Source organism: Ammodytes marinus, assembly GCF_949987685.1.
Source record: "Ammodytes marinus genome assembly, chromosome: 19".
Lineage (NCBI taxonomy): Eukaryota > Metazoa > Chordata > Actinopteri > Uranoscopiformes > Ammodytidae > Ammodytes > Ammodytes marinus.
The window spans coordinates 16,869,934-16,888,138 of NC_137223.1; the positions used below are offsets into that span (position 1 = coordinate 16,869,934).

Genomic DNA, 18,205 nt, shown 5'->3' on the forward strand with positions numbered 1-18,205 from the left:
GATAACTTAAGCCTGTGATAACCACAGAAAACAGGACTAACTGTGCCGTCCAATTGCTTTGATGCTGCAGTTGCATCGCGTTGAATAAGGATGAAATTCCTCAGACTCTCCTGCTCATATTGTATAAATAGAAGGTAATGCTGGGCATAACACAAGCAGGCGATCACACACACACACACACACACACACACACACATAGAGGGAGAGTGACAAACAGAAAAGAGAGAGAGCAAGTGGTGGGGAGATCTGACACAGCAATCCTCAGCACCCCTCCGCACTCACCTATAAATAGCACCAGGCTTTCTATCCTAGGATCCTCTACGGATGGCTCTGTGACTGTGAGTGTTACGGTTTTACATTGAACAGACCTGCATCTCTCTAAAAAGAGGGCAATTTTTAAACAGAATGCATGTAATCAATCAATCACCTGCTGTGGGGACAGGAGGAGAAGCGACACGTAGCGTTAAGGGTGTCACCCTTTCGTGTTGCTCTCGTCAGACAGACGGCTGACACAAACCAGCATCCAGCCACACATGATGCACAGTCCAACAATGTCACAATAACCCACTTTTTTCTCCTTACCTGGTGCGATCAATAAAGTTAACGCACACAGCCGGAGCGCTCGTGCAGTCCACCACCTCGAGCATCTTTGGGCTGTAAACATATTCACACTGCGGTGTGTTGACTCACATTTCTCCAATCTGTCCGCACGGATATTCCATACCGGAGCTAATCGTAACATAATGCATCCCCACAAATCGCAGCATCAGTCACATACTGGCACGAAATGCACATAAGGTGACCGTTAAAGTCGCGTGAGGCTAAAGAAAATAAATTAATAAATGCTGCCTTTTACCTTCAAGAGTTCATGATAGATCGGCCGGCGCGAGCGAAGGACGCAGGGCTACTCTTGAAGCGTGCAAAGGCAAATGCAGTTCGCTCGGATACAAATCCAGCAGAGTGTAGGCTAGTTTGGAGAAGCTGATGGAGAAGCTTGTTGTTGTGCAGCTCAGCGTCACTGACTGGAAGACTCTTCTCTACGTATGTCCGCGTGCTTCAGATGCGCTGCCACCAATTGCACATCAAATCTGTGCAGGATCAGATGTGTTCCAACTGACGACTTGGGCATATGATAACCAAGCTGTTGCCTTCATCTGCATCTATTGCCTAGTCATTTTGCACTGACTTCATTGATATCATATTTATAGATATCAATTGTGTGTGTGTGTGTGTGTGTGTGTGTGTGTGTGTGTGTGTGTGTGTGTGTGTGTGTGTGTGTGTGTGTGTGTGTGTGTGTGTGTGTTTTAAATGTATTTCCCAAAGGGCCACACGAGGCTCCATGTGGTGCTGAATGGACAGCTCCTTGCCCTCAAGTTGCTCCCTGCGCCTGCTGCTCACAAAGAAGCCGAAAGCACAGTTTACTGAAATAATGTATTTCACTGGGACTGTTTCTTATGCTAATCGAAATGTTGCATGAAAACGTTTTTAATGAACGGAGTGCTACATTGATTTTAAGTGTAAGATATTTAGATATTTAGATAGATAGATAGATAGATAGATAGATAGATAGATAGATAGATAGATAGATAGATATTAATACCCAAGGGGAAATTGTATAAATGGGAAAATAATAAATAGCAGAAAGAAGTATGTAAATCTAATGTGTAAAATGATCTTGCATGAATCAAATTACACAGGACTTGTTTGCCAGATATTGTTCAATCATATTTAAGAAATGGCATTCATCAATAATCATGATAAGTGCCTTTCTCCACTTTTACATGATAGCGAGTATAAAGGCAATCTCTTCTGGATGAAAATGTGACTCATGCAAATCCTCACAGTTGAGTCTATCTCACATTTTCATATCGGAAGAGTAAACGTGTGTGCAGATCAGGAAGTCAGTAAATTAAACCAAAACATATCCAATTGGGGACTCATTTAGTTTAAGATATTGTGATCTGTTTGGTGTTAGAGAGCATTGTGTACACTGTGTGAACACAAAATGTGCCAGTGATCTCACAATAATTAATTATACTTCCATGCTTTGACATGCATTCTAGTATGAGCAAATTGGCTGTTGTGTTCCTTTAAAAAAGTGGACAGTGTGGACTGAAAGCCCTGGCCCATTTAATTAGCAAAGTTACTCAGAAAAGGCACAGCATCCAAGCAGGGCCATGCATGAGTGCTTAGTGTAGGCCCGTGTGCCTTTTCCACATATCACAAGTAACTACTTACATAACCAGCAAGTCTGCACGAATTTGTGGACATTCCCAATAAGTCCACTCTGACAGTAATATCAAAGTTGTGACTCCTATGGGTACAGACATAAGGCTTAATATGAAACGAAAGCTTTCCATGAAAGGCATAACAAAAGTGCAGGTGGCTAATATTTGGGGAATTTAGAAGATTAAAGGCACCAGTGACCTCTTGTGGTGGCCCAGTGAGGTTGCACCATCAGCACCCACAGGTAGTCTGAGGGGCATCGTTATCTATGTATTATCTAAGTTTCAAACATTGCTTCCCTTTTGTGAGAACTTTTGAACACAGTGTGTCGTGTTTTATTTTCAATCAGTGGACATGTGTTACAGCTGCAATTGTCTGTCCCAGAATACAGGGATTTTCAAAAGTACAATACACAATAACCTGCAACATAATAACATTACAAAAAGTATATGAGCTGATTTATCTAACACTGTTCAGGCTAAATAATTCGTCTCTATCAATTGTGATCGTTTTGAGCATATTTTGATCAGGCAGCCAACAGTGACGTCATCGCGTTCTTGAAGACCCAACCCAACAGGAAGACAACACAACATATCGCCTTTATCCTATTGATACGATGCAAATTAGCGATCGTCGCTGCTAAGTGCTGACATTATTTTTTTCCCGCTGAAAAATGCCCTTATTTGATGGTTTGGGAAGCGGAGGAGAGAAGACTGCGATCGTCATCGACTTAGGAGCAGCATACACAAAGTGAGTAGAAGACGTTAGCACGCCGCAATGCTAACAAAGCCACTCGTTTAGCATTAAAGGCTGGCATATTTATTCTCTTTAAGAACCGCCAGTCTCTCTAATACTGGGGTTAAACCTCACAGGCATAATGTGCATAACTACTGCTGTAGCGTTGTTAGCCTGGAAGCCGCCGCCCAGTCACTGCTAACTAGAGTTGTCAGTGTTTAGTTAGCAGGAGCTAATGCCAAATTAGAGCCAAGATCAATCCAATAAGCAAAGAAATACAACAATTGAAGCTCAGCAGCATCTCAAACAGCTACACTGACGAATGAAGGTTTAAACCCCCAACGTGTTCGTGTTTGAGAGCTTTTGGGACACCGAATGAGCACATTTAAAGTTGCACTCAATCAGAAGCGGGTAGTTATAGTGGTGGAAACTTAATAGCATTATATGTATTTGGAGAGGGCGCACCGAAACAAATCTAAATGAGTTTTTAATCAGATCAGACCACTTGTCTAAGTCTTGTCATTGTTCCGTTTTGAGAAGACAGTCCTATCATATCAATCTCACACTGTGCTTTTGCTAAGTCCCAAGACTATTTAGTTTTTGAAAATCATATACATTGGAAAATTGTCTTTTAAATAATATGTCCCCCACAAGTGAAATAACCTGCAGCTCTCTTACAATTAGACGCTAATAAACTAATCCCTTTGAATCAATTAAGATCTATTTTGTCTGACAGCGTGCAGTGACTGCAAGTGTTCTCTTTGAGTGATGTGAACTTGTTCAATGTGTTTATGTTTCGTATGCATTGGGTAATGTTTTTTTTTTTTTTTTTTGCTTCTTATATGCAATTATTTCATGTTTCTTTGTTTTACGTGTGCTTGTATTTGTTTTAATATGTATTGCAATAAGAGCTTGCTCTCAATGGCCTTCCCAGTTTATATTGGAAAAAAAATTTAATTGACAGTGAGCACTGTAATGGAGAATTACCATGAGTGCTACTGTACTAATAAGTCTTAGTGTATTTAGCTGGTATTGTATATGTCTTTAGTGCTGAATACTGTATGTGGGTTAGTCTGGCTGAAATTCATGGTATGATATATTAAAGATGAGGAACTGGCCTGAGGCAAGTCACATGAAGATCAAGGGGTCTGCTCTCTTTTAATAATGATGTCTTTGTCTGCTGTTGGTGTTTGCTACACTTGACACAGAGCTGCACTGGTTTTTTTATATGCAACTACAACTCACTAACATATTTATTTCATTTCATAACGGAATAATGTGTTTTGTTCCTCAAATAAAAATGGTTCCTCATTAAAGTCTAAATGCAATGTTCATGCATTATATTAACCTTTGTTAAGTTTAAACATACATTCTACTAGAATTGCTCATATCATAGTACGTGTAAGAGTCTGAATAAAGATAACTGTTAGCATGAAACCTTCTAGTAATAAATATTATTATACAGTTTATATCTCCTTTATATCCAAGTCTTCGAGCAGCTCAGCTTATGGGTTCCTCTTCTTGCAGATGTGGCTTTGCAGGGGAAACGGGGCCCAGGTTCATCATTCCGAGCGAGATCCGGAAGCCAGGACAGGAACAGGTGAGACGACGCCACTGCTCTTTTTGATCTATTTGTTTGGATATTTCAAAATGTATATTGACATGTGTGATTTCTCACTGTCAGGCTGTCAAAGTGGTTCAGTACAACATCAACACAGAAGAACTCTATGTCATTCTCAAAGAGTTCATCCATTTGCTGTACTTCAGGTGAGACTCTTCTGCGTTAGTAATTCATTGCAAGCAAGTGATAAATGTTTTGTTTTTTTAAATGCAGTATTTACAGAATGTCACTGAAAAATAAAGAGTGGCACAGCCCTAATCAAATCAAAGTCTGTCTTCCCTTTTGTCTCCACCAGGCACCTGCTGGTGAACCCACGCGACAGAAGGGTGGTCATCATCGAGTCCATCCTCTGCCCGTCTCACTTCAGGGAGACGCTCACCAAAGTTTTCTTCAAACAGTTTGAGGTATGAAAACCAAGCAGGTCTGTCTTGTATAGAAGATAAAGAAAAATGCTGCATGTATAACATTCTCATTTAAAGAATAAGTTCGACTCTGTGCTGTGGTGGCCAAAATGTGATTAACCTATCCAGTGGAAAAGGTTAGAGACAATAGTAAAGAAAGCCTTGCAGAAACAGTATTGGTGATTTCACCTTTATTGAATAGTATTAAGCACAGAGTTGAAATAGGGGGAGAAAGAGAGAGAGGGGAAAGACATGCAGTAAACGGCCCGGGCCGGAGTCAAACCGGAGGACTTTTGCCTTAAGGGTACGGTGGTAGGGTACACTGGGGCACCCAAAACTCTCTTTAATCTTACTGATGGCCTTATTTAGTGTCAGTAACTTTTCTTCTTAAATGTTTTTTTCCAGGTGCCCTCTGTGCTGTTTGCCCCAAGTCACCTCATGGCCATCATGACTTTGGGCATCAACTCTGCTCTGGTGATGGACTGTGGCTACACAGAGACGCTGGTGCTGCCTGTATCCTTTTTCTTGTTTGCTCAGAGTCTTCGACTCTTAAAATAATACTCCAACTGTTTAGGACATGCATTTGTTTGGCCATTGATATTTCTTAACGTGTCAGTGCAAAAGGAAGGTTGATTGTTGCCACCTTAACTCTGAAATCAGGTTTATGAGTGCACTCCTATTTTGCCAGCTTGGGAGGCTTTGCCTCTGGGAGGGAAAGCCATCCATAAGTAAGTAGCTGTTAACAGTTTTGATATGAGAGTTAACTGTAAAAACTAAGAACACCTGTATTTCACCTCTGCTCTGTGTTGATTGAAAATTTGATGTGCTGGATTCCTCTCCTTCCATAACTGCACGTCTGTATTTTTTTTGTAGAGAACTAGATGGACTTCTTGTGGAACAGTGCACTGTGGACACAGACTCTACCACTGGGCAAAGTGTCCCAACTGTCATTGGTAATTACATACATACAATATACAATACCATACACTGCCTTGTCTTTATCTCTTAAACGCATAAACTTGAACTTCTAAACTGGACTGCTGATTTGTTTTACAATGCAGATGTTACAGGTTTAAGAAATGAAGCTCTGTTCTTTTCCTCTGCAACACATTTATTTCCTCCTGTTGGAAATATAAACAGTTCACATTAAAAGATGCGCTTTTTTAGCGTAGCATAAATTCATCAGCTCTACTTTACTGTCCTACTTCGGCGCTACTGGTCCATATAATCTAATCTAATACATCTCCAAAATACATGCTCTTAATAACAATACACTTTATAATACACATTAATCATAGAAATACCTATTTAAGCATACTGTAAATAAAGGTAAACATAAATGCATAAACTCAAATGACAGAGCCTTCAAATAACATTAGGCTACTCTCAAAACCAACACAACAGCATTTGACCAGACTATTACACTCTTATCCAAACGCTAAACTGTCCCTTTAAGTGACGTGACCGGGAGGAAATACCCAACGGCTATTAGCCTTAGCATTAGCGTGCTAGCGGGGTCTAGCTCGGCCCCGTTCATCAATACCCACGGCTCATTCCGTCTCCCGACCCATTCACCCGTTTCATCATGCATCAAACAGTCTGTCATCACTCCCGGTCCCCAACCACACATAGCCACACAGTTATTACACTAACCCTAACCCCACACAGGACGTAACTAGCTTATTTATTTAGCCGCGTCATTGCGATCGGCGCCGCGATCTTAAACACTGGCTCGTCCAAATACAACATCACCACCCTTAGCCATGGCCAACTTCAATGTTCCTATTAAAACAGGGGAAAGTCTAATCTCTACTATACATTTCGCTAGTGTATATTACAACATACCTGTTGGAAATATAAACAGTTCACATTAAAAGATGCGCTTTTTAGCGTAGCATAAATTCATCAGCTCTACTTTACTGTCCTACTTCGGCGGTGTCAGTCACCGATGCCCATCCAACTGTAAGGCCTAGAGCGCCCTCTGCTGGTGAATACGAGTTCATCAATAATGTAACCCTTTGAAAATACCTTGTGATATATTATACGACAGAATCTGTGTTTAGCTTGTTGACTTTGGCATAAATATTAAAAAGGGGGGGGGGGGGGGGGAATAATCCTTTGTCTTTTAATACACAGTGCCACACAGACAGCAGAAACCAATAAGGGCCCTAATGCATCACTAATTATTCATAAGGAGAACTGATTTTGTGTGACATTCGAGTGAATGCCTTTCTTATTTTGTGATTTATACATATGCATACAGTCAATTTAAAAGTGTTCTCTCTGTGCCTGTTTCTCGATGGAGAAAAACCAAAAGGAATCATCGAGTTGAGCTGCAGCCAAGTGAAAGAAGCTACACACATATATGCATCAATAACTAAGACGGAGAGCAGGTGCACTCAATCGACTGGCCCGTCCAATAAAACTGAGACGTTTGTTATCAACCCCCTTTGCAAAGGGCATGACCCAGGGAAAAAATCAGAAGTACATTCATGATTTTTACATTATCTATATTACAGTCATGACAAAGACAACATTTAATTTATTTTGCAATGCCAATATAATACCTGTCATATTTAATACTTGTCCTTTGCAGCAGCATCAGCTAACACATTACCCCCTATTAATCGTTAATGGTGGAGTAAGCAATCCTGTACTGTGTATTTGGTATCGACACAGTACGAACAGGTAGCGATTCGTGAGGAGATATCGACTGATTTTGACAAAGTAATTTAGTCAACAAGTGATATCCAGAATCGCTGACTCCACCTGTAAATCTAACTTTGAAGTGAAATGAAAGAACTGGCTGATTTATGAACAAGCAAATGAAAGAAAATTAGGTTTCACTTCATTTATGTCTGTTTCATCTCTTCTTCAGGGACCATCCCAGAGGAGACTGTGGAGGACATCAAGGGTAGGTAGAAAGAAAGTATTTAAAAGTGTTGCTTGGCTCCCATGAGGGTAACTTATCATGATGTTATTTATTCCCTTTTAAGCCCGTGTTCCCAGAGGAAACCAACACAAAAAGAAAATTAAAACTTATTTGGAAAGTTTTCCATTCACCCAATTTAATTTAAAGCCACTACGAGTAACATTGGCGTTGGCGGCCCTTTTGGACAAAAGCGGTAGTATTTTTAATACGCCCGCTGTTGCAGAGCTGTTTTATAGCTCGTGCCAGGTGTGCGAGTGTAACTGAGAAGGGCGCAATATACTGCATGTCCGTGTGTTAAAAGTGTGAGGACTCTTTTCGAGAGTGGTTTTGACACTGCATCAACTAATGCCAGTCAGTGCTACACACACCTGATTGCAATGAGTTGATGCAGCAGTATCACCTAACTACTCTCTCTCGGAGCTGAAAGATTACGTGTCCTCACAGAAAGCGAATGAACGAGAGACGGCAGTTAGTATGGATCACGATGAGGTAATGTGTTTGTGTTGTTGATGTAAATAATGACTATTTCAGATAATGATTATCTGATGATGGTGAAGCAAAGCAAACTTTGTGTTAGTACCAACCGCTCATGCTGCAGTCTAGTTCGCTTTCGTGAAATTATATACACGTTGCTTGGCAACGCCCTCGTCCCGCCCGTAGCCTATATCACCCTCCCTTTTAGCTTTTCTTCATTGCATTCTCTTTTTTTTCTTTGATGGTTCAGCCCCGTTATCAGTCATTATGACGACAAACAACTGTCTCAAACAAGGCTCCCGCTCCCCTTCCCTCATCACCTGGAGGGATAGGCTTCTCAAATCGCGTTGCTGCACCACACTGAAATCTGCGACCAATACGGATATGTGACCATAGAGCCTGCACGCGCGAACCGAAAATCGGACTGGGTGTGCGACCAGACCAAACGCAGTAATAAAAACTATATAAAAACGTCTTTCTTTGCACTGATGGTCTCGTTTGCTGTTAAAGGTGATTTATGATTATGAGAGGAAACATGAGGCTGTTTAAAAGATATTTAAATGTTACTCGGAGCTGCTTTAATATCCTGATAAGGAATTGAGGGTGGCTACATTGATACTTTATATTAATTTTCTGAAAGAACAGGGTTTCAGGAGTATCCGATATTTGGGCAGTCTAGTATAATTCTTCAGATAGTGACCATCATTTAGAGTGTGATAGAATGTAATGTTGTGTGTATGGCAAGATAATATATATATTAGGGCTGTCAAATTAACGCGTTAATTTCGATTAATTAATCACAGAAAAATTAACACGATTAAAAAAAATTAACCCAGATTAATCGCACTTCTATTATGCCCTTTGACCCGGTGCAAAAGTGGTGCGCAGCTGCACCGAGCTGCACCTGTAGCTTGCATACACGGCCCGCACGGGTGAAAGGGAGAAAAGTAAAGAGAGAAGCAGGGGAAATAAAAGGGGCCGAGGGCTCTATGGACGGTTTATGGGATGCTTCGGGCAAATAAGCATTAAGGTAGGAAGACATCTTACTTTATTCTCCGCAGTGTCTGTGCATTATTGATTTAGTGGGTGTAGGTTCAAAACAGTATCTCTCAATCTTCCTCAGCGTGTCTCAATTTTGTTTGCTAGCTGTCTCGTCTCCCGCGTAAAAGGACACCCGCCGTGTGCGCGTGTGTGTGTGTGTGTCAATATTTTTGCCTATGAGTACGACGATGGTGAATGAATCGGCATAGGCATCTGTGGCAGTGCAGCGCTGTCTGTTGTGGAGACAGAAGTTACGAGAGACGGAGAGAGAGAGAGAGAGAAACAAACTGTAGCAGGCTATACAGCTGTTTATAAACAGGTATAAAAGTGTCATAAAAGTATGCGATTAATTTAGATTAATTAATCACAGAGCCTATAATTAGATTTTTTTTTTAATCGCTTGGCAGCCCTAATATATATATATACATATATTCATACACACAACATTCATTTCCAACAACTAGACACACTGGTATTTCACTGCCGCGACAAGAGGCCGCAGCCCTTTTCTTTTGCTACAGATTGAAGGAGTTTTATATTCTATTTACAAAAAACCCTGAAGCCTGTAAATACACACTTTATTATTCAAATAATAGAAAAAGTTCTTCGTAACAATACAAATATGTAATTTATTAAGTTTGTGCTGCAAAATAACACATGTAACTAAAAGGCCTCTCTACAACTCTATAATTCATTTTGCACAGTTTGGATGCATGGCAGCTAATTGGTTTTGTGTTGTTTCTTGCAGTCAGAACATGCTTCGTCAGTGACCTGCAGAGAGGCCTCAAGATCCAGGAAGCCAAATTTAACCTGGATGGAACAGCTGAGGTGGGAGGAATTTTGTTTGTTTAATGTTGTTTTATGCTAGTCACCAGTCTGTAAACGTATGCAAGTAATGCACTTGCTTCGGTTTATTGACTCTTCTTGTGAATGTGTTTGTAGCGTCCGGCCCATCCTCCAGATGTAGATTACCCATTGGACGGTGAGAAAATCCTGCACGTCAAAGGATCAATCAGGTAGCTCATTCAAATTGTGCACCTGACCTCTGCCACTGCCTTTACCCGGGCTGAGATTTAGTTATGTTTTAGGTCATCATCAGATTTTCTTTCTCCCCCCCCAGAGATTCTGTGATGGAGATCCTGTTTGAGCAGGACAATGAAGAGAAGAGCGTGGCCTCTCTGATACTTGACGCTCTGGTTAAGGTAGAGAAAAGTTCATTCATTCTACATGTCTTGGCTTGGGTCAGGACAAAATGTTACGTAACCTTAACCTACGTCCCCCACCTTTGGAAAATGCTAAATATCCTAGTTTTGTTGGTTTAAGGGTTAAATGTTTCTGTCAGCACTGGAATCCTATTCTTTTTTTCTTTAAATGTACAAAGCCTTTTTTGATTACTTTTGATGAATTACTGTAAAGCTTGTTCCATGTCTAATTTGCGCGTTTTGCTCCGTGTTCTTGTACAGCCGTTGAGTCGGAGTGGTTGCTATGGCGACACTCAGTTGTGGCCATTCCATGTAAATGAGAGCGGTTTTGTTTGCTCCAATGTATCTCAGTATAGGGCCCGCAGCAGCAGCAGACATTACACTGCTTCAGACTGCCTTTTATCATGATCTAAAGTAATAAATGTGTGCATGTGTTTTCCCATGCAGTGTCCCATTGATGCACGTAAGGTGCTCTCTGAAAACCTGGTGGTGATCGGAGGCACAGCTATGCTGCCGGGCTTCATGCACCGCCTGCTGGCGGAGATACGCCTCCTGGTGGAGAAACCCAAGTACAGCAGCGTGCTGGCCAGCAAGAGCCTGCGCATACACGCCCCGCCTGCCAAGCCCAACTGCACCGCCTGGCTTGGAGGTCAGAGGAGATTTTGTCTTTTAATTCTTGATTTTTTTTCTCTTTTCTATGTATCATTGTCTACGAAATGTTTTTTAACAGCGCACCGGAAAAAATATATACAAGGCGATTTTTGGGAAAATATAGTTTGTGGCATCTCGTGTAATCTGGGAAGCCCTGTCTGTATTCATATCATCTTCTGCTCAACAGGTGCTATCTTCGGGGCTCTGCAGGACATCCTGGGCAGCCGGTCGGTGTCACGAGACTACTACAACCAGACAGGCCGGATCCCAGACTGGTGCTGCTTGAGCTCCCCTCCTCCTGAGTCTCTCTACGAAGCAGGGAAGACCCCTCCTCCACTCATGAAGAGAGCATTCTCCACAGAGAAGTAGAATGCCCTGTTATCTAATTAAAACTATGTAGTATCCTTTACTCAAAAACATAGAACAGTTCAGTCATCATTCGTATGCTCTGAATTTGGACTGTCTGTTGATCCGCTGAGCTGGTTTCTGACTTTACCAGTTGGAAAAGAGATTGGGATTTGAGGTGGTTACATTGATTTTTTTTTTTCACAAGGATGAGTGTTAGAATTTCAAATTGTCCCTGTGCTACGTACAACCATTTTTATTTCAAGTTTTATTGAGGAAAACACAAACTGTAAGCGCTTACTCACTCCACTGTCACCAAAACAACAGAAAGTGTTGCGAAACTTTGGAGAAAGCGGATGTATGATAAAGTGCGAACAATCTGACTGTATAGTTCTGACGGTAATGTCCCATTAAGAAAACAAAGATATGTATGTTTCACTTATTTACTTATTTATTGTTTGGATTTGATAAAGGACCTGTAAACTCACAAAGTTCTTCTCAGTTACTCCAGCTAATTGAAGCAGGGTGGAGGTATCCTGATTTTATTTTTATTTTTTTAAACTTCGCACATAACACTAACAAGTGTGGCACATGTAATAGGTTGGTCAGGGGCAAAATCCTGAGAAGAGGCCTAGTTAAAGCTGAATGATGTAAATAATGTGTGTATGTATGCCATGGTAGTTTAAAAACATCTCCCTAACAACGCCATCTTCTTCTGTACCTTTCAAAGCCTTTACATTCAACTATTACAACAAATAAACATTAAGACTTCAACCAGACATGCCTTTTCTCCCTTTTTTTATCCTTGAATTAAAAAAAAATGCTATTCAAGATTCATGAGGTTTATTTGTCATATGCACAACATTTACAGCAGCAGTCATTGGCAATACAATTCTTGAAGTGAAGAGAGCAACACCTGAGGCACAAGTTAACACAACTAATGCAAGGACACAAAAGTAGTACAAGGACCCATTGCAGATAATAATTATTTAGTAAAAAATAAATATATATATATATATATATACAGTTAAAACTGTTTTTTTTTTGTTTTGTTTTTTTTTAAGAAGATGCATTCCAATACACAGACAATTTTAGGTCTCCTTATTCATTGACAGTGTACACCAGACATGCTTTCCATTTTCATATATATATATATATATATATATAATGTCTCACCGTGGTGTGAAAACATATAGCCACAGGCTTGCCCTGAACTATAACCCATCCATCCATGTGCGCCCATCCAAATAACATTCAAATTTCAATTTAATTCCATAAGCTAGAAGAAAAGGGCACCACTGGTATATCATATCCTACATATCCTCCAGTATTAAACAAAAAATACAGACTTTTAATTATGTTAAAATAAAGTTTCAATTGTATGAAGATGTTGGGCAAAAATAATATCATGCTGTGACTTCTCAACCCCGAAAAGTAACATTCTGAAAAATATACTCTATGTAAATTACAAGACCATTACTCTGAGAAAACAATGCACTCAGATGTATGCAATTTACTTTTTCAAGTTTAGGGTCGAGGGTAGCTGTCTGTCATCTGAGGCTTAATAGAAGATGGGAGATCCAAGAGTGAAAAATGGTAACTACAAAATGGCTCTGACATGAGAAAAGTGTTCCACAATGCCTAAGTGTAAATAATGGCCTCTGGTCAATTGAGCATCTGTGTCATGAACTGAAGAGAGTCATTCATGAAAGATTCCCAAAATATTAATAATTAAACAGTCTTGTTTGGGCAAAATAGTTTAAAATGACTTCAAAGTGGAGAACATTTGTTGAGTGTACTATATACAGTATATGAACAAATATGGTGTAACTCAAACTTAACTGCCTCTGAATGTTCAAGCGAATAATTCAATAAATACACAGAAGTTTTCAAGTGACTATTCCAGATGTAGCCTGTATCTTATTGTCACTCAAGAATATCCCATCACTAAATGATGACTAAATTAGGCAAAAAATGTAGGGTCTTCCATGGGCTTGTTTTACTATTTCTTGGCACTGTAAGCCTAGAGAATCATTGCAGTCATCTGCAGCCCCCTTCAGGGAATAAACTGAAGATGTGTGTGGCCAGCATGTAGCAGGAACACATTATGTGGATCTACACACGACAACAGTACACAGCCCAGACTCATTTAAAGGATCAGCTGTTGATTTGGCAAGTTCACATCTTGCATTTAAGCAAGTCAGCCGAGTTTCTTGTATGTAAACCGAGACTCGAAAAAGTGGTTATTTCCTTGTTCACTCAAACATATTTATGTTCCTTGTTCACTCAAACATATTTATGAACCCCCCTCAATACACTGTTAATGTTTGTGTGTCCCAGAATGGAGTTGCATCTGTTTGGCCTTTTGGGTCACATTCATCACTCTGTGTTTGGCCGTCTGGCTACTGTGGGGCTTGGGAAACAGTAGTATTACCCACAATGCTCGAGACTGGCAACAAAAAAAAGTGTGGGAAGTTCAGATAGAGTTTGGATCCTGATCACAGGCACAAACAACAAACAAACTCTGGCTACATTTCAGTTCCAACTTCCATCTTTTTGTGATTCATTCAACTTCAGTGGGATTGTGGAGAGGAAAATAAAAGCTTTGTTACTCCTATGATAGCCTTTGAAGAATAAGTTGATGCAGACCAAAGCCTTAGAGGATAGGATCTTCATCTGAACATATAACTTAAAGGACAAGCCACGGCCTTGTCTGCTTCTTGAGTATATGGAGCTGTGTAGGCCCACCTGCTGCCCCTGCTCCAGCTGAGGGAAACCCCATCTTCCCTGGACGCTGGACTGGGACTGGAGCATCACAGAGGTTCCCATAGACAGGAAGCAGCAGCTGTCTGTCTGACCTCTGGCTATCAGACTGGGAGTGTGAGCTGGAAGGGGAATGCCCCGGGAAAAAGAAAAAGAGGGTGAGCCCTGCTTGTAAGGCGTAGAGGCAAACCTGTCATTGGAAGACCAGGAGGTTCCAAAAATGGTCCACAACCCCAGATCTGGCAGAACATTCACCGAGTGCTCATTTGCGTTTGCTTTTTATTTATTTTTTATTATGATTAAAATAAACCCTTACATGAATTCATACAGTAATTAGTGTCATGTACAACGGGATATAAACATGGTTTCTTGCTCATCCATGATAGCCCTCAGGCATTCAGAGGCAAATGTTGTGAGAGGAAAAGGCATGATCCATCTTGGTTATCTCTTCCACTTAGGCTGTTTTTCAAAACACACCGGCCCAAAAAGCCCGTAAATCACACTGCCTGTGAAAACACATCTGAGCCTCTCCTAATAAATGCAGGGACATCTCATTGCTTGTGGTTTCCACCCTGCAGACCGAGCAAGCAAACAAGTATCATGATGATATTACTGGTATCACTGCACCTGTAAGTGATTTTGAAAAGCTGTAAAGAAAAGCATTGGCAACATACAAAAAGCCAAAAACTGTATAATGCAAAGGCTTAATTTATGTTTGTTTATAGAACTCACACAAGGCTTATCTCGATGACAACATATACGATATCTGTAATGAACACACATGGCATAAACTTGCCAAAATCAGGAATGAAGGAGGGTGTCGTCTGGCATTCTGCTTATTCTTGCAGCTTCAGTAGTGATAACTTCCCGATTGTGCCAACTCTAAACAGGCAACACCCTGAGGGCCTGAGTGCATAAACAATGTACAGGAGCCAAACTGCTGAAACTAGGACTTAAAAGCACTGTATTAGTGTGTTTGTGTCTTTAGGCTTTGTCACAATAAAAAACAGAATATTATACAAAACCGTAATAGCAAACTAAATTTTTTTTTTAAAGCATCCTGAATTTTTTTTATTTGTATTCTTAAAGTCAACTTTTCTTGAGTCATGGAATACAGTCTTGTGCATAGGCTACGTGACGTGTTTGTTTGTCTGTGTCTGTGTGTAAGAGAGACATACTGTGCTGTCTAACTTACACCTGCTATTCCCTTAACTGTTTTCCTACTGCTAATCAGCTCTATACTGTATAGCCAAGGGGTTTATTGCCTCGCGCTCTCCATCCCAGCTCGCGCACAGCTGGAGGGCGCGCCAATCAAAGCGCTCGGCCGCTTCACCAAGCTGCTGTGTGGACTTTATCATTCCTTTCTGACCGGCCGGAGACGAGGGAGGGGGAGTAACTTGTCTTTGGCAGCATTATGCACAGTTTCGTCGGAGTTTCGCATCTCATATCCTTTCTTCTGCTGCCAGTGGTACCTGCGCAGGTAATTCAATATATTTAAAAACATGCATTGTTGTAATGTTTCTAGTAAGCAACCATGTTTTTTTTATTGTCCAAGTTTCGGGTGTTGTGGGAACAGCTGTGCCCTTGGGATATATTTAATATCATATTGATAGTATCAATATTGAAATTCAATGTAGGCTATTTATCATTTACTTTATTCTATGATGATATTTTGAATGCTAAATTAAGTTTTAAGTTAAGATTTTCCCTATTTTTAGGTTGTCCTTTCTTTTTCTTTTTCCTACAAACATGACTCCGATTAGCACTTCACGTGAAACCATGCAGCTAAAAGTCACAAGAGTGAGTTTGTGTGTGTGTGTGTGTGTGTGTGTGTGTGTGTGTGTGTGTGTGTGTGTGTGTGTGTGTGTGTGTGTGTGTGTGTGAGAGAGAGAGAGAGAGGGAGAGAGAGAGAGAATACCATCTGCAATTAGGGGTTTGGGAACGGTCTTGTTTAATGTTTACAGCCATGTGTACAGATATGACAGCCTTTGAGGCAGCTGCTCCATGTTGCTGATCCAGGATGTAGAGAGGTGTGCAGAGGTAGCTTCATATTGTGTCTGAAAACAGAAATCATTCATTTAAAGAATATAGTAGGTCCCCGACATGAGTGTCTGGAGACTCTGCGGCCCCAGGTCCAGCTCCCATGGTTGTGATGGGGGTTTATTGTTATCCTCTGCATCGCTCTCCTGTCTCCAGGCAAGACAGATACATAAAGAATTGCCAGGCAGGGAATAGGCTGCACAGTGAATAGGCTGTGCAGTTTATTTGGGGAGACTATAAACAGGACTTGAATTGAGTAGCAAGCTAAAAACCTAAAATGACTCTTATATGGGCTGAACAAATGTATTATTCATAAAGCATTTCATCCATAGTTCTGCTGTGCTATACACATGTTTGAACATAAATCTTAGTACCTTCAGTGAATTAAATCAGCTTTCATTGTTACAGTACAAACAACTGGGTTAGAATTGAACAAATTTAATGAATGAGAAAAATAAACTGAATCTGATCCATGGCGTGTATGTAACATAGGCACAATGTCAGTGATGAAACCATTAAAGCTACAGTGTGTCATTTTTCTCGCCCCCATGAGGAATACTGAGTGACTACAACAACACTGTTGGCGCCTCTACATTCAGTAATCCTTTTGGTGATCGCGCATGACTTCTCACGCTGTACGTCCGGGTTTATTCTTAGCCGTAGATTCAACACCTGAAACATTCTGTAGGCCGCGCTTCTTGAGCTTCTGCACCAGTGTTAGGGGGCGACACCAGTTGGTTTAAGCTGCCATACTGAGAAATATAAAGAGAGTTTTGTGGAGCTTATAGGTCCAATTAACTTTGTGTCAACTTGTTTGGCAATGGCTTGAATGTACCAGACTTTCATTTATATGAAAAAGTGATGCACTATAGCTTTAAAGAGCTTTTTAGAGAGCATGACAACCTGTACTTTCAAGAGACATCTTTACACTGACTGAACCCTTTACAGAAAAAAGAATGCAGCAGGAATCCCCAGCCACTTATTTTCATTTATTTCCAGGTCCTCCAGAATTAGGACACATGCATCTCGACTCTAGAGTTTGAAGTATTGTGTAATTCCCATTATTAGGTTGCCATTTTTAGAACTCTAAAACAACCTTATTCATAACTGAGAAAATTACAAAATGTATTTCCTAATTGGTTTTCTCAAAATGAGTCAGAAACGTAGGTTTGTGAATCTCATCAAGTCGGAAGAAAAGGTCCAGATAGGGTCTTGTCAGCCCACATGAGACTGTTTTAACATTGTAAGCACTGAACCAAAACCTATTCCTGACATCTTTAAATCATACTTAAAGACATGCAAATAAGGGTGTGTAAAGATGGGATAGAAAGAGAGAGAGAGAGAGATGAAATCAGGAGGAAGAAGAACAATTTGTGTCCCGTTTTGTAGAAAAATAATGATTGTGCATTTTCTTGGATGCTTTGTGCAAGTAACACAATTAGAGTAATAATGAAGGGACCAGAAAAGCACATTTTTGCAAACCAACAGTTTCATAAAGCGTTCGTCGTGGAACTCATCAGGCACTTCTGCATGTCTTATGCTAAAGAGTCATTAAATCCGTTGTAATGCATCTGGTCCTATTGCTGGATGGAGCAGTAGAGGCTCTGTGGGTTATGAGTTGGTATACTTGGTACAAATCCTACAATAAAAACCCACTGCTGTCCTATGAAAGCGTTTGACATTCAGAAGACAATGTTCCCATCAATGTTCAGAGGGTGAGGAGAGCTGTGGAGAGGTGAGGAGTCAGAAACAGATTGTTGATATTCAAAAGAAG

The 18,205-nt window shown here is 40.6% G+C and overlaps 1 protein-coding gene across 1 annotated transcript; it reads left to right on the forward strand.

The window, feature by feature from the left end:
* The first annotated feature begins 2,803 nt into the window (after nt 1-2,803).
* On the forward strand, nt 2,804-12,407 carry actr10 (actin related protein 10). Its single transcript, XM_080048406.1, has 13 exons — nt 2,804-2,976; nt 4,489-4,561; nt 4,646-4,728; nt 4,878-4,986; nt 5,389-5,496; nt 5,644-5,711; nt 5,857-5,936; nt 7,862-7,897; nt 10,179-10,258; nt 10,373-10,446; nt 10,551-10,632; nt 11,080-11,281; nt 11,471-12,407. Exons 1-13 carry the CDS (start codon nt 2,900-2,902, stop codon nt 11,650-11,652), a joined length of 1,254 nt encoding a protein of 417 aa, XP_079904532.1. The 5' UTR covers nt 2,804-2,899; the 3' UTR covers nt 11,653-12,407.
* Nucleotides 12,408-18,205: the final 5,798 nt, after the last annotated feature.